The sequence below is a fragment of the Camelus bactrianus genome, chromosome 19, assembly GCF_048773025.1.
Source record: "Camelus bactrianus isolate YW-2024 breed Bactrian camel chromosome 19, ASM4877302v1, whole genome shotgun sequence".
NCBI classification, from domain to species: domain Eukaryota; kingdom Metazoa; phylum Chordata; class Mammalia; order Artiodactyla; family Camelidae; genus Camelus; species Camelus bactrianus.
In genome coordinates, this window is record NC_133557.1 from 7,744,671 (window position 1) to 7,759,469 (window position 14,799).

At 42.5% G+C, this 14,799-nt stretch overlaps 1 protein-coding gene across 2 annotated transcripts in view; it reads left to right on the plus strand.

The window, feature by feature from the left end:
• Positions 1 to 14,799, plus strand: part of DNAAF9 (dynein axonemal assembly factor 9) — a 107,948-nt gene that overhangs the window by 43,772 nt on the left and 49,377 nt on the right. The window contains exons 11-19 of one of the 2 annotated variants that reach the window (XM_074346995.1): positions 1,464 to 1,545; positions 3,168 to 3,204; positions 6,165 to 6,252; positions 7,431 to 7,507; positions 9,131 to 9,175; positions 9,535 to 9,580; positions 12,408 to 12,519; positions 13,478 to 13,548; positions 14,473 to 14,523. In XM_074346995.1, coding sequence (XP_074203096.1) covers positions 1,464 to 1,545; positions 3,168 to 3,204; positions 6,165 to 6,252; positions 7,431 to 7,507; positions 9,131 to 9,175; positions 9,535 to 9,580; positions 12,408 to 12,519; positions 13,478 to 13,548; positions 14,473 to 14,523 — 609 coding nt within the window. The remainder of the gene's footprint in view (positions 1 to 1,463; positions 1,546 to 3,167; positions 3,205 to 6,164; positions 6,253 to 7,430; positions 7,508 to 9,130; positions 9,176 to 9,534; positions 9,581 to 12,407; positions 12,520 to 13,477; positions 13,549 to 14,472; positions 14,524 to 14,799) is intronic. The other variant, XM_074346996.1, reaches the window with a different exon arrangement.

The following is a 14,799-nucleotide window of genomic DNA, read 5'->3' on the forward strand; positions in this document are numbered from 1 at the left end:
TGTAACAAATATAATATGACATTAATAGGTGAAATTGTAGTGGCAGGGAAGGAGAGGAGCTAGGCAGGAACTCTGTACTTATGGTTCAGTTTCTGTAAACCTCAAACTGCACTTAAAAAAAGTCTATTTAATAAAACAGAAATTTAGCAGGTTCTTTACACAACTTTCTGTGATAATTGGAGATCTTTATTTTACAAACACGGAAACCTAATGAAGTCAAGGAACTTACCTGAGACCTGGTCCTCAGGTGGTGAGGGTTCTAGTTCTGAACTTCATTCATAGTTACGATCTTCATTCAGCTCTGTTTCAAGGTGAGATACTTATCCTTTCCATTTCTGTGCCATTTGTGAATAATTTACAAATTAATATATGTCATGTAAAGCATGCAAATCCAGATTATCTGAGCAGTTTTACATATGCAAATTCTACTACACCAGTTTCCTTTATCATGTAAATATCAATCAATTTAATGTTAATATATGCTTATGTAAATTTGTGACATCATCTAAGGAAGCAGGTTTGAAACACATGGCACCTTAAAAACTTTAAGGAAAATTTGGAAATCTAAGGAACATGTTTTAATTGAGGAAATAAGCCTATTAACCAACAGAAGAAATATGCACATGAATTTTCATTTAGGCTCATAGCACTGTTGATCATATTCACTATGATGAGTTTTAGCTTAGTCAGAATTAAATCTTTATTTCAAATGTAGAACTTAGATTCACAGTGTTCACAATAGTACAGAAAAATGCCATATATTCTCTTGTGACTTCCTAAAACAATGGAGTAAAATAGAATGAGTATTTGTGTCATATGGAGCTTTTTTTTTGTACTGTATTAATTTCCTTTCCTTTAGTTCTTGTGTTAGCATTTTTGCATTTTATATCTGCTATCCTAGGAATCCTGACGAGATGTCGGATTTTCAAAAGAGAAAAGGACATCCACTTCTATCTCTATATAAATGAACAACTAAACAGGGAAGAAAAATAAGAATTTAAAAATTTAGAGAAGTTATTTTCTCTTCTGGAAGGCCTGTGTAGAGAGATGAAATACAGATGAAGATGGGGAGCTGGGTAGCACCCTTCTTTCCTGAATTTGTAGTTGCCCCCTCCCCCCACCATATCTGCACATGTCAGCGAATGTCCTCACTATGAACATTCTGGACTAAATATTAATGACAGTCAAACCCCAAGCACATTTCCTCTTTTCCTTCTAGGTTGTTAACTCATTAGCATCCTGGGCTGACGCAACAGCAACCCCACAATACAGCCAATAAAAACACAAGATACCATTGGAAAAACAGCAGTTAAAGGAGATCTTTCCCTCTATGTCTTTAAAAAATAATAAATCAGCTGTTAATGAAATAAAATTGATTTCCATTGCCTATATTTTGTTTCTCTTACAGTACACACTGAAGTCCCTGCTCCTTTTTAACTTTTTTTTTTTTCCCTGACATCCAGGTAGTACAGTGTGTTTCACCAAAAGGGCCCCTTGCTTGTTCAAGAACATACTTTTTTGGAGCTACTCATGTTCCTTACTTGGGTAAGTCCTTGTAAGTTGTCATCTCATCAACTTACCTAAACGAATTTTTTCTCCCGGGAGCTAGAAATGGACTCGCAATTTACTACTTTCCTCAGAAACTCATTTTGTAGCCTCTAACTCCCTCTCTGATTCCAGATGGTGAGTTGATATACCTAATACATTTCTCACAAAGTGTATTTCAGGAGGAATAATTATCAGCTATATATATATTAAGTGTAATTATGTGTAAGACTGTGTGCTTGTTATCAGAGGGAAGGCAAAGATGAGTCAGTCCTAGTTGGAGACAGCAGGAGGAGGTATGGGCTGCAGCAGGAGTTTTAATGACTCAGCCAGGTACCCACTGTTCTTGTGAGGAAGGTGAGGAAAGGGCCATGGTAGAACCCATGAGCTGGGAACATTGACAGGAGCAAGTGCTCTGTGCTGAGGAGGCAGCCATAAAACTAGGCTGACTGAGGCTGCCCTCCTTGCTGGGGTAACCAGAAGCTGCAAACATCCAAAGAGACACAGAGAAGAACCTCTATAATGAATGAGGATCCCAGCACTGTTGCACAGAGGAGAGTATGCCAGGACTCAGGTTTTTTCCTGAGTGTTGTTATATTAGCTGGGGAACTCTGAAAGCAGCATTACTTGAGTTAGATAATTAAGGAGATGAAAAAAGAGGCAGATCTGAGTCTGCTTACTTATACCTCCTAATTGAAAAAATTAAAAAGAGGCAAAAACATTCCAGAGCCTAAGATTCTGCATGTCTTCTCTGGTATTTAGTGGTGATGCTGAGTGGGTTGTCAAAGTCAGTGTCAGGGCACATGCACCCCAGTGTACACAGCAGCACTATTTACAATAGTCAAGACATGAAAACAACCTAAATGTCCATCGACAGATGACTGGATAAAGGAAATGTGGTATATATACACAATGGAATATTACTCAGCCATAAAAAAGAATGAAATACTGCCCTTTGCAGCAACATGGATAGACCTAGAGATTATCATATTAAGTGAAGTGTGTCAGACAGAAAAAGACAAATATCATATGATGTCATTTATATGTAGAATCTAAAAAAAAAAGATAACAAATTTTATTTACAAACTAGAAATGGACTCACATACATAGAAAACAAGCTGTGGTTACCAGGGGAGAAAGAGGTGGGGAGGGATAGATTGAGAGTTTGGGATTAACAGATACACATTACTGTATATAAAATAAACAACAAGGACCAACTGTATAGCAGTGTTCAATTTCTTGTAATGAGCCATAATGGAAAAGAAACTGAAAATACACACACACACACAGACACACACACACACACACACACACACACACACACACATAATTGAATCACTTGGCTGTACACCTGAAACTAACATTGTAACACTTTGTTACACTTCAATAAAAAATAAGAATTAAAAAAAATTTTTTTAAGTCAGTGTCAGAGGCGAAGGTCCATGAGGATACTGGGAAAAGCTAGGTTTCACTGTTGTTTGTGTTTATACTATGTTTAACTCAAAAGAAAAAAAAAGTAGCTCCTGACATCTCCTTCAAATTAAGAAATTCTAGTCTCTTTGTGAAGTGTTTGCATCTCCTCTAATCTTGTCACATTCTTAATACATGGTCCTCTTTCACAGGGGATGACAACAAGCTGCCCAAGAAAACTGAACAAATGTAAGTCTTCATTTCTGTTACATGTTTTTCTTTCTCAAAGTTGAGTTACTCAGAAGTTGTGGCTGTCCCAGCCACCTCCTTTTGAGATCAGTATTGGGTAGGACATCTGGTTTAAGTGGCAAGCAGAGCTGTGTCGTCTCCCAGGAGGTTCCAGCTCCTACCTCTCATCTTGAAGTGCAGGCTGGTGACTCTGCCAGGTTTGCTATCTGCTCCCCTCTCCAGAACTCAGAGATTTCCTACCTGCACACCCATGCATTTAAATGGCATAACTCTTCTTAATATATCTTCTACATAGTACATTTTTTATTAGAGGCTTTCCAAAAAAATAAAACATTCTGAAACCCATTGGGAGAATCTGTGTGGAACCACATCTGCTCTGAGGAGTGTTTCCTCTGAATTTGATACTCAGGCTTATGGAACAGAGCTAGGATCTCAACTCAGGCTGTGCAGCTTTAGAAAAGACCTAGTGTTGACTTCTCTCCCCTGCATATAGCAGGAAACCAAAGACAGGAAATAAACTCATTAATGCTTATAGTAGTCTCCTTGGGCTGCCATAACAAAATACCACAGACTGGGTGGCTTAAACAACAGAAATTTATTTTCTCATAATTCTGGAGGCTAGAAGTCCAAGACCTAGGTACCAGCAGGGTTTGTTTCTGGTGAGGCCTCTCTTCTTGAGTTGTAGACTACCACCTTCTCAGTGTGTCCTCACCTGGTCTTTCCTTTGTTTCTCACATGGAGAGAGAGCTCTCTGGTGTCTCTTCTTAAAGGACACCAATCCTGTTGGATTAGGGCCCCGCCCTTATGACCTCATTTAACTTTAATTACTTCTTTAAAGGCCTGGTCCTGTCGCCACATGCAGTCATATTGGGGATCAGGGCTTCAACATGAGTTTTGGGAGGACATAATCAGTCCATAGTAATGCTGGAATTTCTGAATACCATAAAGGAATTTTCTTTCAGAAGTAATGAACATAGTAGAGTTCTATTATTAACCTAATTAATTATCCCAGCACAAACTAGTGTGGGCTCTGCTTCCCAGAGGCTAGCAGAGACAGGCTACAGAGAATCCACTGCCCTGGATCCTCATTCTGGACCCTTAGCCATCCTGCCTAAACCAAATCCATTGGTGCCCTGCTTCAGGGGGTGGTGTTGAGAGGTAGTTGGGCCCACATTAGGTGCCTTGGTGAATCACAGGGCTGGTGGAACTTGGGCCTTATGGAGTCCTCATGGAAGCGGCAGCAGCACCATCCAGGCATAGAGCAGTCCCGTTCCTAGTTATGGGCCTCAGGCCTCCCACCCAGGCCATTTTATGAGTCAGAAGCCAAGTAGCTCTGTATTGAGCTCTTGCCTGGGGGTCTGTAGGAGGAGGTCAGTGTTGGTACTGAGTGATGTTTGAGTCAAGCTGGCTGAGGGAGGGAGGAAGGGTATGTTGTATGTATTTGGTGTTGGCCTCTATAAAGTTTTGGCCATTAGTGATGAAGTGCGAAGGATTCTCATCATACGTGGAAGTGGCCAAGCTCATTGGCAGTGTCCGTGCTGGGCACCTTCTACCAGGACATACCCCTCTGCTGTGGGCTGGCCAACAATCTTCAGGATACATTGAACCTTGGTGCTGTCATTTTGTTATGTATTCTTTCTCTCTTCTTTTTGCTTCTACCCAACTGAAATCTCTTACCTACGGTGCAGAGTAGGAGCCAAGGAGGAGGTTGAAGGAGTTGGCAGTGTCACGTGGCACAGGAAAACAGCAGCAGGCTGAGAGCAGACGTGAATTCAAGTCTGTTGTTTTCTTTGGCCTTGGACAACTTACTCCACCTCTGTAGGCCCTACTTGTTTCTTCTGTAAGATGAGAGCCTTAGACCAGATCATTTCTGTGTTCCTTCCTGCTATCAAATTCCTTTTGCCTTCCTTTACCTGTTAGAAGATTCTTAGGTTTAAAAAATAGACTTAAACTTAGGTGAGGCAGCTTCTTGCCAAGCTGCCTTCCCTGCCTTTCCAGCCCTCATAGATGAGCCCCTTCTCTCTGTAATTATCCTAATAAGATCCTGGGTCTTGTTCCCCTAAAGCAGTGGTTCTCAACCTAGGGCAATTTTACCTCACCAGTCCCCCCAGTCCTTCCCCATCCCCCACCCCCAGGGACGTTTGGCAATGTCTGGAGACATTTTTGTTTGTCACAACTTGGGATACTTCTGAGAGGCCAGGGATGCTGCTAAACATCCTTTCATGCACAGGACAGACCCCACAACAAAGAATTAGCTGACCCAAAATGCAGAGATTGAGAAACCCTGCCCCAAAGGGAACCAGACTTGGATTTTCTAGAGATGTTCATGGAAGTCCCTGCCTGGCAAAGAAATAAACCTCCTTAAAATGACTGTGGGAAGTGAGAGGTCAGACAAGAAGAGCAGGATTGGGGGTGGAGGAGGGTGAGTGTAGACAGGAGATGCTTCTCCTCAAAGCGTTCTGTATTCTGTAGACCAGATAAACTGTTTAGAAAGTGGTCTATGGCTGATAATTTGAATTTAAATGGAACCCATCTTCTCTTCAGCTGGATAAAAGTCTCCCATCCTGAGGTTCCAGTGGCAGCCAGCCTTTAGCAGTCCTGGGGAGGGGACAACATGAAGATGGGGTGTGGTTGGTTCCTGGAAAAGCAGGAAGTTTGTGTCATGACACCTTCCGGGTCCTCATAGCGGGTCAGGGAGCCCACATGGTTTTCCTCCGTTGGATCACAGACAGGGAGGGCTGGTCTTTTGAGCAGAATTAAGATGAACTGGTTCTTCTTATCATGGTTTAACAAAAGCAAAATAAAAATTAGATGGGGCACATGACTTTTAAAAGGTTTAGAAATCAAGTTCTGTTTTTATACCTTTCTCATTCTGTTTAAAAGTCATTTTCTTAGAGAATGTCATTTATGTGCATGCAGCTTGTGATGCTGGAGTTAACCCTTACTTTTTGTCTTTAAAGTAGGCTCTTGTCCCAGTTATATGCTGCTGTTATGGAGGCTGTTTTGGCTGCCATTGCATGTTATGCTAAAACTTCCAGTCTAACAAAGGTAATTTAAATACCATGTTTCTCTTTCTTTAGTAGTTATTTTAATGAAAAACTTCTTATCCGTCTGTTTTTCCCTTGGACACCTTACAGTACTTAGTTTCGTGTGAGCGTGGGTGCCAGACAAGGAGATGCGTTTCGAGCTCTGAACTTGTGCTGCCTGTGACCTGCCATTGTCTGATGAATGGCAGCTAATCAGCACTTCTTTGCAGATATCTGGTTGTGTTAAAGAAAAATCATTCTGTAGTATATTGTTTTACTTCAGTAGTTTTTTTTAAAGGCTTTTAAAAGTTAAAAAATAAAGAAAAATATTCATTATTCTATTGTGAGTTTTTATAAAGTTAGGTAAGTTTGTTTTGAGCTACCTAGTTTGATTTACTATAATTCTGTTTTTAAAAAATAACTGAAGATTAGAAAATCTGACTTGCCTCTCCTAGATAGGCGCATGTGTTCTTGTTCTGACTGTTAACTTCCTTGCTGTTTTGCGGTTACCCTGCCCTGCGGAGTTGGATTCTATATCTGCCCCAGTAAGGAGATGAGAAGAGTCGGGCTGATGCCTCCCAGTGCCAGTAGGACCTTTCCTGAAGCAAGCCATTTGACATTGGAAAGGTTGTGTCGTAGACATTGAAGAGACAGTAGCCTAGTTACCAGCTCCTTGCCATCTCCCCTCCTCACTGAACTTGAATCCCTGATACTTGGGATTTCTCAGCCCTTTAGCTAAAAGCTTATGCAAAACAGTAGGCTGTCCTTCAATATCAGTTCTGCACCTTTGTGTTTTAACTGACCTTTTGTAGCTCTAGTTATTTAAATATTCTTGGCATCTGTGCAGAAACAGAGGGCAGTGGTCCCTCCCCCAGAGCCAGGGGAGAGGGGAGGAGAAAGTACTTTTCCAGAACTCACAATGGCACTGTGCCAGCTGGTTACAGCTCACCAGCAGATCAGGTTGTAGTGCCCACCTGCCTGAATGAAGTGTTTTCTTGTGAACTCAGCCTAAAGAAAGCAGGCACCTGTTTCCCTTAACAAGATGTTTTCATTTTAATCTGTTGATGTATATACAAAGCAGTCACATAGAGGGGATGGGCAGTGTTCTGACCAAATGTTAGGAGGGCTCTTCCTATCAGTTAAGTATGCTCTTTCGTGTTGTAAAAGCTAATTCTCTCTGTTTTGTTACTGGTTTTACAGGCCAAGGAGGTAGCTGAGCAGACCCTGGGATCTGGGTTAAATTCCTTTGAGTTGATGCGGTTTAAGGCAGCCCTATAGTAAGCAATGACTGATATTGTCTGTAAAATTTTTTCTTTAATGTTTGTGTTTTAAAAAACCCTTTCTCCCTTGTATATGATATTCTGTCTCCCCTTTGAGAAATGTTCCAGTAAAACAGTAGGATGTATGAAGGAGAGTCATTCATGATCAGGGCTTTATTTGAGAGGCCAAGGAGCCAAAGATGGAGGAACTGTATGAGCGTCAGACACACTGACTGGGGCTGCAGTGGGAGGCAGATCAATACTAGAACCACAGGAGACCCGACAGACCTGGGTTCAAAGGTCAGAAGGGTGAAGCTGGGGGCATAAGTGGTGAGGTGTGTTAAGATCGGGGGCCCTGGGCACATGAAGATGGTCACTACTTAGAATAGTCTGCCGTGGGCCTCATTTGCCTCTCGGATGGTAGAAACCCCTGAGCCTGGCCATGTCTCGGTCTAGAAGGCCTAGGAGTTTGGCTTCCTGGCAGTATTCCCACCACACATCTCCTGGCACATCGCAGTGGATCTCTGTGTGGTCTTTGTCTATAGCTTAGTCCACACTTTCTATCCCATTTGAGGACCACTTGGTATACTGGTGTACTTTTTTGCAAAAGAGACAAAAGACACCAGTATCAGGGAGTTTCATTTGGGGGTGGGTAATTAGGTATTTATTTTAATGACGGTACTGGGGAATTAAACCCAGGACCTTGTGCATTTCCTCATCTTCCCACCATATAGAGTGATTGGGCAAGTGAATGGTAGCTGCTGTCTCAGTGGGGTCTTCTCTGGTACCATCGGCATGGCTGACATAATCATTCCACTCCTCCTGTCCTCAGGGCCTTGCCTAACCCAGTCAGCCTTTCCAGGGCAGGCCACCTCTCAATCCCAAGGCCTCCTAGGCTTGGGTGTCCCACTATACCTGGAGGAAGGAACAAAGAACCCCCAGGCACTAGGAGGAGAGTCTTCCAGGGCCAGTCCTCCACCCTAGATCCCTCCTCCCTTCTCTCCACGTGGTCACTTCCCTCAGACTGCATCAGGTTAGCAAATCTTCTCCCAGGAGGAACGTGGGAAGTTAGCATATGACTGACCAGTACTTGTTAACGCAAAAACTAAGCTTACACAATTTAGAAACTTTCTTTCACAAAAAGAGTTGAAGCCAAAGGGTGTTCTGGCTATTCCTTAGCCTGACCATGCCCGTAATTACCAGCAGTTGACTGTGGGTAGCAGTCAGGCTCCGAGCAGGGATGGCAGCTTGACTGCGAAGGTGTTGAAGAGGAGGAAGATCAGGAGAACATGTCTAGGCTGTGGGCCAGAGGCCCCAGGCAAGTATAGAAGCTTGCACCCAGTCTGCCGGGGACAACGGTCCTGTCACATAGTTCACTTTTTCTCTGTCCAAGAGTCAAGATAGCTCTGAGAATCTGCACAGAGCTGGCAGAGCCATGACTGGAGTCAGACACTGGCCTCACACTGGCTGTTGGCATGGTACCCTGGGGCAGGTAGCTAATACAAGGATGACGTACACCTGACTGGTGACCGTGAGGGCCCAGCACAAGTGCACTGGAGTGGCAAGTGTCTGGGGAAGATGCCAATCCAGTGGTCAGCAAGAGAAGACTGACTTTTGTTTTATTTTGTTTTGGGTCTGTAGCTCCAAGATGGCTTTTCATATACATGCTGTGAATAATCAGGGAAGGTAAGTATGTTTGTGGTGCATCCTCATTTGAGCCAAGTTTTAGGATCAAAAAGAAGAGAGGCTGCCTTGTAACTGCTGGCATGCATGGTCTTCTCACAGTTCCCCACCTGGCAGTGGCATCACTTGAGGGCTGGGTTCGGCTTTGGCTGTGCTCGGCTGAGACGCTCTACCCTGATGCTTCCCACGGAAAGACTGGGGTTGGGGGTGGAGGACCTAATTCCTTCCAAGTGGAATTCTGCATACATACCATCCAGTGTCTTGAAAATCCCTGAGAGAGAGCTGAGGGTGTGAGTTGCTGCTAAGTTGAAAAAGAAGAACACTGTAAACTTAATCTCTCTCCCATCTCTTTCCTCTTCTAGAATCGTGCCTCTGGACAGTGAAGATAGCTTATACTTTGTGAAGACGGTAAGCAGAGCTGTTACAGGTCAGCTGGCAGGTGATGGCCTTTAGAGGACATCCACAAGGGGTGAGGTGGGAGTAGGTGGGAGTCTTGCACAGCCCGTCCCTTACCTGAGAAAACTAGTCTATTTTCAGGACTGTTCCAGCTGCAGCAGTGGAGAGCCTGTGCTTTCTGAGGGTGCCCAGGCAGCTGTGCCAGGCCCACCATGTCCATACTCCCACGTCTAGGCGCCTCTGGGCCCAGAGTCTTACCTGGGAGATGGGGGGTGGTAAACACCTCTTCCTGAGGTTAAGAAGGTTTCCTCCAAGTGACTGAGATTGCTCTGATCTCACATGCAAATGGGAGCTGAGGACAATCTACCTCAATGCAGACTGAATTTTCAGTGACTTCTATGTGTTCCAAGGCCTGTGTTGACGCCCTTATTTAACAGGAGCTTGTGAAAATAAAAAACAAACAAAAACCAGGGGCCTGAGTCTCCTGTGAAGTGGGGTAGTCAGAGTAGAGCCTTCTGACTTGTGTGCTGAAGGCACACTGAGGGGCCAGGGGAATGGGATTAGAGATGCAGAAATACTGGTCCTGGGATGTGCTGGCATGATCTTGGGGAACCAGAGTTTCTAGGCCAGTTGCTCCCAGCCACAACCAAGTCCTCTGTTTATTCCAGTGCATTCTGATACAAAGAAGATTGGCAAGTAATGCGTGGGAGGATGGTGGACATCCTGCCAAGGTTCTGGTTGTAGTATACATAGGTACAAGTTGTACCTTGAGTCCATTCTGTGGCTACTCCCTGAGCCTTGATTTCAGTGAGCTTTTGGTCACAGGGAACTGGGTGGGCGAGTGTGTATGACTTGGTGCAAATGCATGCCCAGCGCCATCACCAGTGGACAAGCAGTAATGTTATCTCATCTACCGAGAGTAATATAATGTGGGTAATTATTTAAGGTTGTGAGTAATTTCTGTTTCTATAACGTACCTGCTCCCTGTATGTGTCAGTGTTTTGTATTGATGTGCTTTTAGAATTAATTGAGATTTTTTTGGTGACATTGTTAAGACACTGGGAAATGCTTTCTGATACTTAGGTGATAATACTTCATATCCTTGCAGGACTTTAAATTCCCTGACTTCTCTCCTTAGACTCCTGTGCAGTGCTTTGGAAGATGCTTTGCACTGCAGTAGGTGACTAGGAGTCCAGTAGAATTACACTATTATGTTAAGTATGCATTTAATAGCAGCTAATGAAATAGGAAAGAAAAGATAAGACAATGTTTTCTGTCCAAATCCTGCCCTCCTCTTCAGACAGAGATGAAGTTCAAGCCTAACCCTATTGATTTCTCCCTACAAGTACTGTATTCCTATGGTACTCACAGGTTATACTGCATAAATCAGGGAGTAATTCTATAATAATGTGTCACATGACGACTTCTGTGTAAGAATGCTCTTGTCTCTCCAGCTGTACGTTACAGGTTTCCTGAAGACAGGAACCATGCTTTATATTTTTTCTCTCCCCATGCCACATGTGGGAAGTGCATAGCAAGTGTCTAACAAATATTGCTTGTATTCTTTTTAATGTTCTATCTCCCTTTCCTCAGTACCAGAGGCCAAATAAGAAAGTTGGGGATTAGGAACCCACAGGATTTGTCTTTCTAATTGATCTGGGAATCAAAGAAGTAGAGTTCTCATTGTCAGTTAAGAGAACCACATAGCCTAGGAAGGTTCTGTGTCTTCAGATACTCAAAATTCTTTGAAGCAGATTAGATAAACCTTCCAGTTGTGAAGCCTAATTAGAAAGTTAACTAAAAAAGTCTGCATGTCTCTTTTGTACATTTATCATGACAACGTGGAAGATTAAGGACTTTGACTCTAACTGTGGTTTTTTTTCTTTTCAACTCTTGTGCCATCTTATTTTGAGACTCTAGCAATCCCTTCAAGAGGCCTGGGTCTTTGGTCCCTGTCCTGAGGGTAGAGCAAGGGTCCTGGGCGAGGACAGCAAGGTGTGAAAATGAGCTCTAGCTTCAGGATCTTTACACTTTGCCATCCAGCAGTGTCAGGCCAGGAGGAGGCACACCTGCAGGGCTCATTGTGCTGCCTGCCCCGTGTGCATCACCAGGTCTTCACAGGCACCCTGTACTCTCACTCTGGCTCATACCATTTTCTGCATTTCCTCTGCAAGATTCTCCTGAGAATTACTCCATTTTCACTAGTTTTTAACTAATTAAAGCCTTCTTACCAGCCATTTAGGAACTCTCTCTAAGTTGCTCCTGTTTTTTGTTTTTTTGTTTGTTTGTTTTTCCCCAACCTACTGAAGCCTTGGTTTTTTTTTTCTTTTGTCTTGGCCATAAAAGCTTGACCAACTGTCTTTTAATTTTTTTTTTTTTTTGGTAAAGGAGCATTGTCAGGTTTTGACATGTCCCCCGAAATATCCATGAAAACATCTATCCCCCTTTCCAGATTTGTTTAAAACTCTAGCCCAAACTAAAGAAGGAGTGGGTGAAAGTGTGGACAGGCTGGGATGTGACACTAGTTACAGTTAAGAAGGAAAGCTGTTGCTGCCTCTTAGGGAGAATAAGCAGTTTGAAGGAATTTATAGAAACATAAAGATACTCTTCTAGCCCAGTGTGTCTCTGACCAAGGAGCAATTGCAGGGAAGCCTGAGTGATCCTGAAGTCATCTCCCCAATTCTGAGATGTATTTGAAGATAACTTGAGTTTTCCTTAGAAATTCACCAGTATTCTTTTGCTATCAGCCTTAAAGCAGTATTACATGGTCTGTTATGGGTCTTCCCCTGAAGTTTTAGGACTGACAGCTGCTGTAACTCTGGTTTCTCCTTTGATGCAGGCTTGTATGACCATCTATGACATTCCTGACTTGCTGGGAGGAAGAGGATGCTTAGGATCTGTGGTCTTCTCAGAATCATTTTTGACATCTCAGATCTTGGTTAAAGAAAAGGGTAAGTGTATGTGGTCTTTGGAAAGTGCAACTTGAACTTCTTTTTTTTGGCAAAATCAATCATAAACTAAGTCAAAAGCAGAAATAAACTGGGGAAAATATTAGGTTACTTACAATAAGCAAAGGGTATATATCCTAATTTATGAAGAGCTTTTACAAATTAATAAGACCAGCTACCCAGTGGCAAATGGGCAAAAAAATATGAGCAGACAGTTCACCAAAGTAGAAAACAAAATAATTTGTAATATATAAATATATATATATATTATCTTTATACATATATACACACATCCTTGAATATGAGTTTAAACTACACAGGTCTCCTTATACACAGAATTTTTTCAATAAGTACATGTTACAGAACTACACAGTCTGTGGTTGGTTGAATACGTGGATGTGGAACCATGGATACGTAGACCTGACTGTAAAGCTATACGTGGACTTTCAACTGTGCAGAGGATCAACGCCTCTAACCCCTGCATGGTTCAAGGGTCCTGTGGGGTCAGGGGGTGAATATGCTTTACTAGTAGTCAGCAATTTGAAACAATAATTAGATCCACTTTTTTAACCATTATGTTAACAAAAAATTCTGGAGAATGATGATACCTAGTGCTAGTAGGATGAGCCTGATGATGTTTTGTTTGGTGTTTTATACACCTGACTACCTTGATAAAAATTAATATATATACCTGACTACCTTGATAGATTAAAAGGACTCTTCATTTAAATGTGTGTTTCTATTTGTCATAAAAAAAAAATAGAGTTAATCACATGGGGAAACCTTTCTCCATTCCCTCATTAGACTGCCTATCCCCAGATGAGGAAGGCATCAGCTCTGTATACTAATAAGAGGATCCTTCACTCCTGAGAAGGGGAAGGACATTAGCAGGCTGGGGCTGCAAGGTACTATTATGCTCAGGTGGTAGGTGGTAACCAACGTGTCTGTGGTCTTCCTACAGATGGCACTGTTACCACAGAAACCAGATCCATAATCCTGACAGCCGCCATACCCAGATTCTGCTCCTGGCTGGTTAGTGTCATTCATCAGGTGAAGCGGAAGTAAACGTGGAGAAATTGTGGGAAACATTTGAGGAAGACCCTCTTCCCTAGGTTCCTGGTGGGATGTCAGATCCTGACCTAGCTGCTATTCAGGAATAGAAGTTTTTATCTCAGCTCCGTCTGTTTATACAGACAAATCTAGTTTCTTTAACTCTCATAATCTTGGAAAAGTTCCAAAAAGAAAGAAACTAAATAATCTGGGTCCCTATTAAATTGTGCAAGGAAGAAATTAACACTCTCATTTTACAGATGAGGAGACTGAAGCTTAGAAATTGACCAACCTGTCCAAGGTCACACAGAAAGTGAGGAGTGGATCACATGCTCCCTTTTCTGGTCAGAATGGTTGCTGCTGAGTTTTTACAGCCATGTCTGTACATGTAGAAAGGCCCCATCTTCATCTGTGGGACTTGGTCTGAAACTCTGGTGCCTTGGGACACAAAGTTTGACAGCATTGAGTCTAGTAATGGTCTAAGGACCTATTTCAGAATGTTTATATTCTGTTTCTGCAGTTCTGACATGAATAGAGAAGATCAAGAGTCACCCTCTGATGTGAACATGTTTAAACGAGAATACATTCAGACATTTTAGTATGTTCTGTTTCCTTCACCTCTAAAAATGGTTTTCTCTGAAGTGAAACGTAAGTGGAGACTAACATACTGTCTCCACGTATCATAGGCTCATTTAGCTGGATTTCAGGTCCCTGTGAGAGAGCCTAGCGTGGCCTGGGGCTCTGAGCCTTGGTGACCAGTAGCCAGCTCTGCCAGCTGTCAGGGCCTGAGAACACTGGATGTGGTGGAGGGACTGCTCTCTTGGAAATACGCGAACACAGGGGAGACCTAGCAGAGTTTTGCCCTTGAGGTAGTAAACTGAAAATTTGCACTCATTTTGGACACAGGTAGAAGACAGTGAAGTAAAATTGTCTGAGAAAACCCAGCAAGCGGTGATGGTAAGCAGCCTTCTTATTCTTAATACTAACATTATATCAAAGTGAAATGTAAATAATTTATAAAAACAATTTAAAATATTTCATATTACTGCTAAAATAAAGGATCTGAACCTCCTTGTCTCAATTCCTGTTTGTATTCTTCCCCTTCCTAGCAGAGCTCTAGAAATAACCATGTATTGGGTTTACAGTTACAGGGATTCTTTCTACCATTTATACCTTTAGGTGTTTTTTTTCCAGAATCTCCCAGTAGTTTTAAAAGCAGACCTCAGGTTGGCC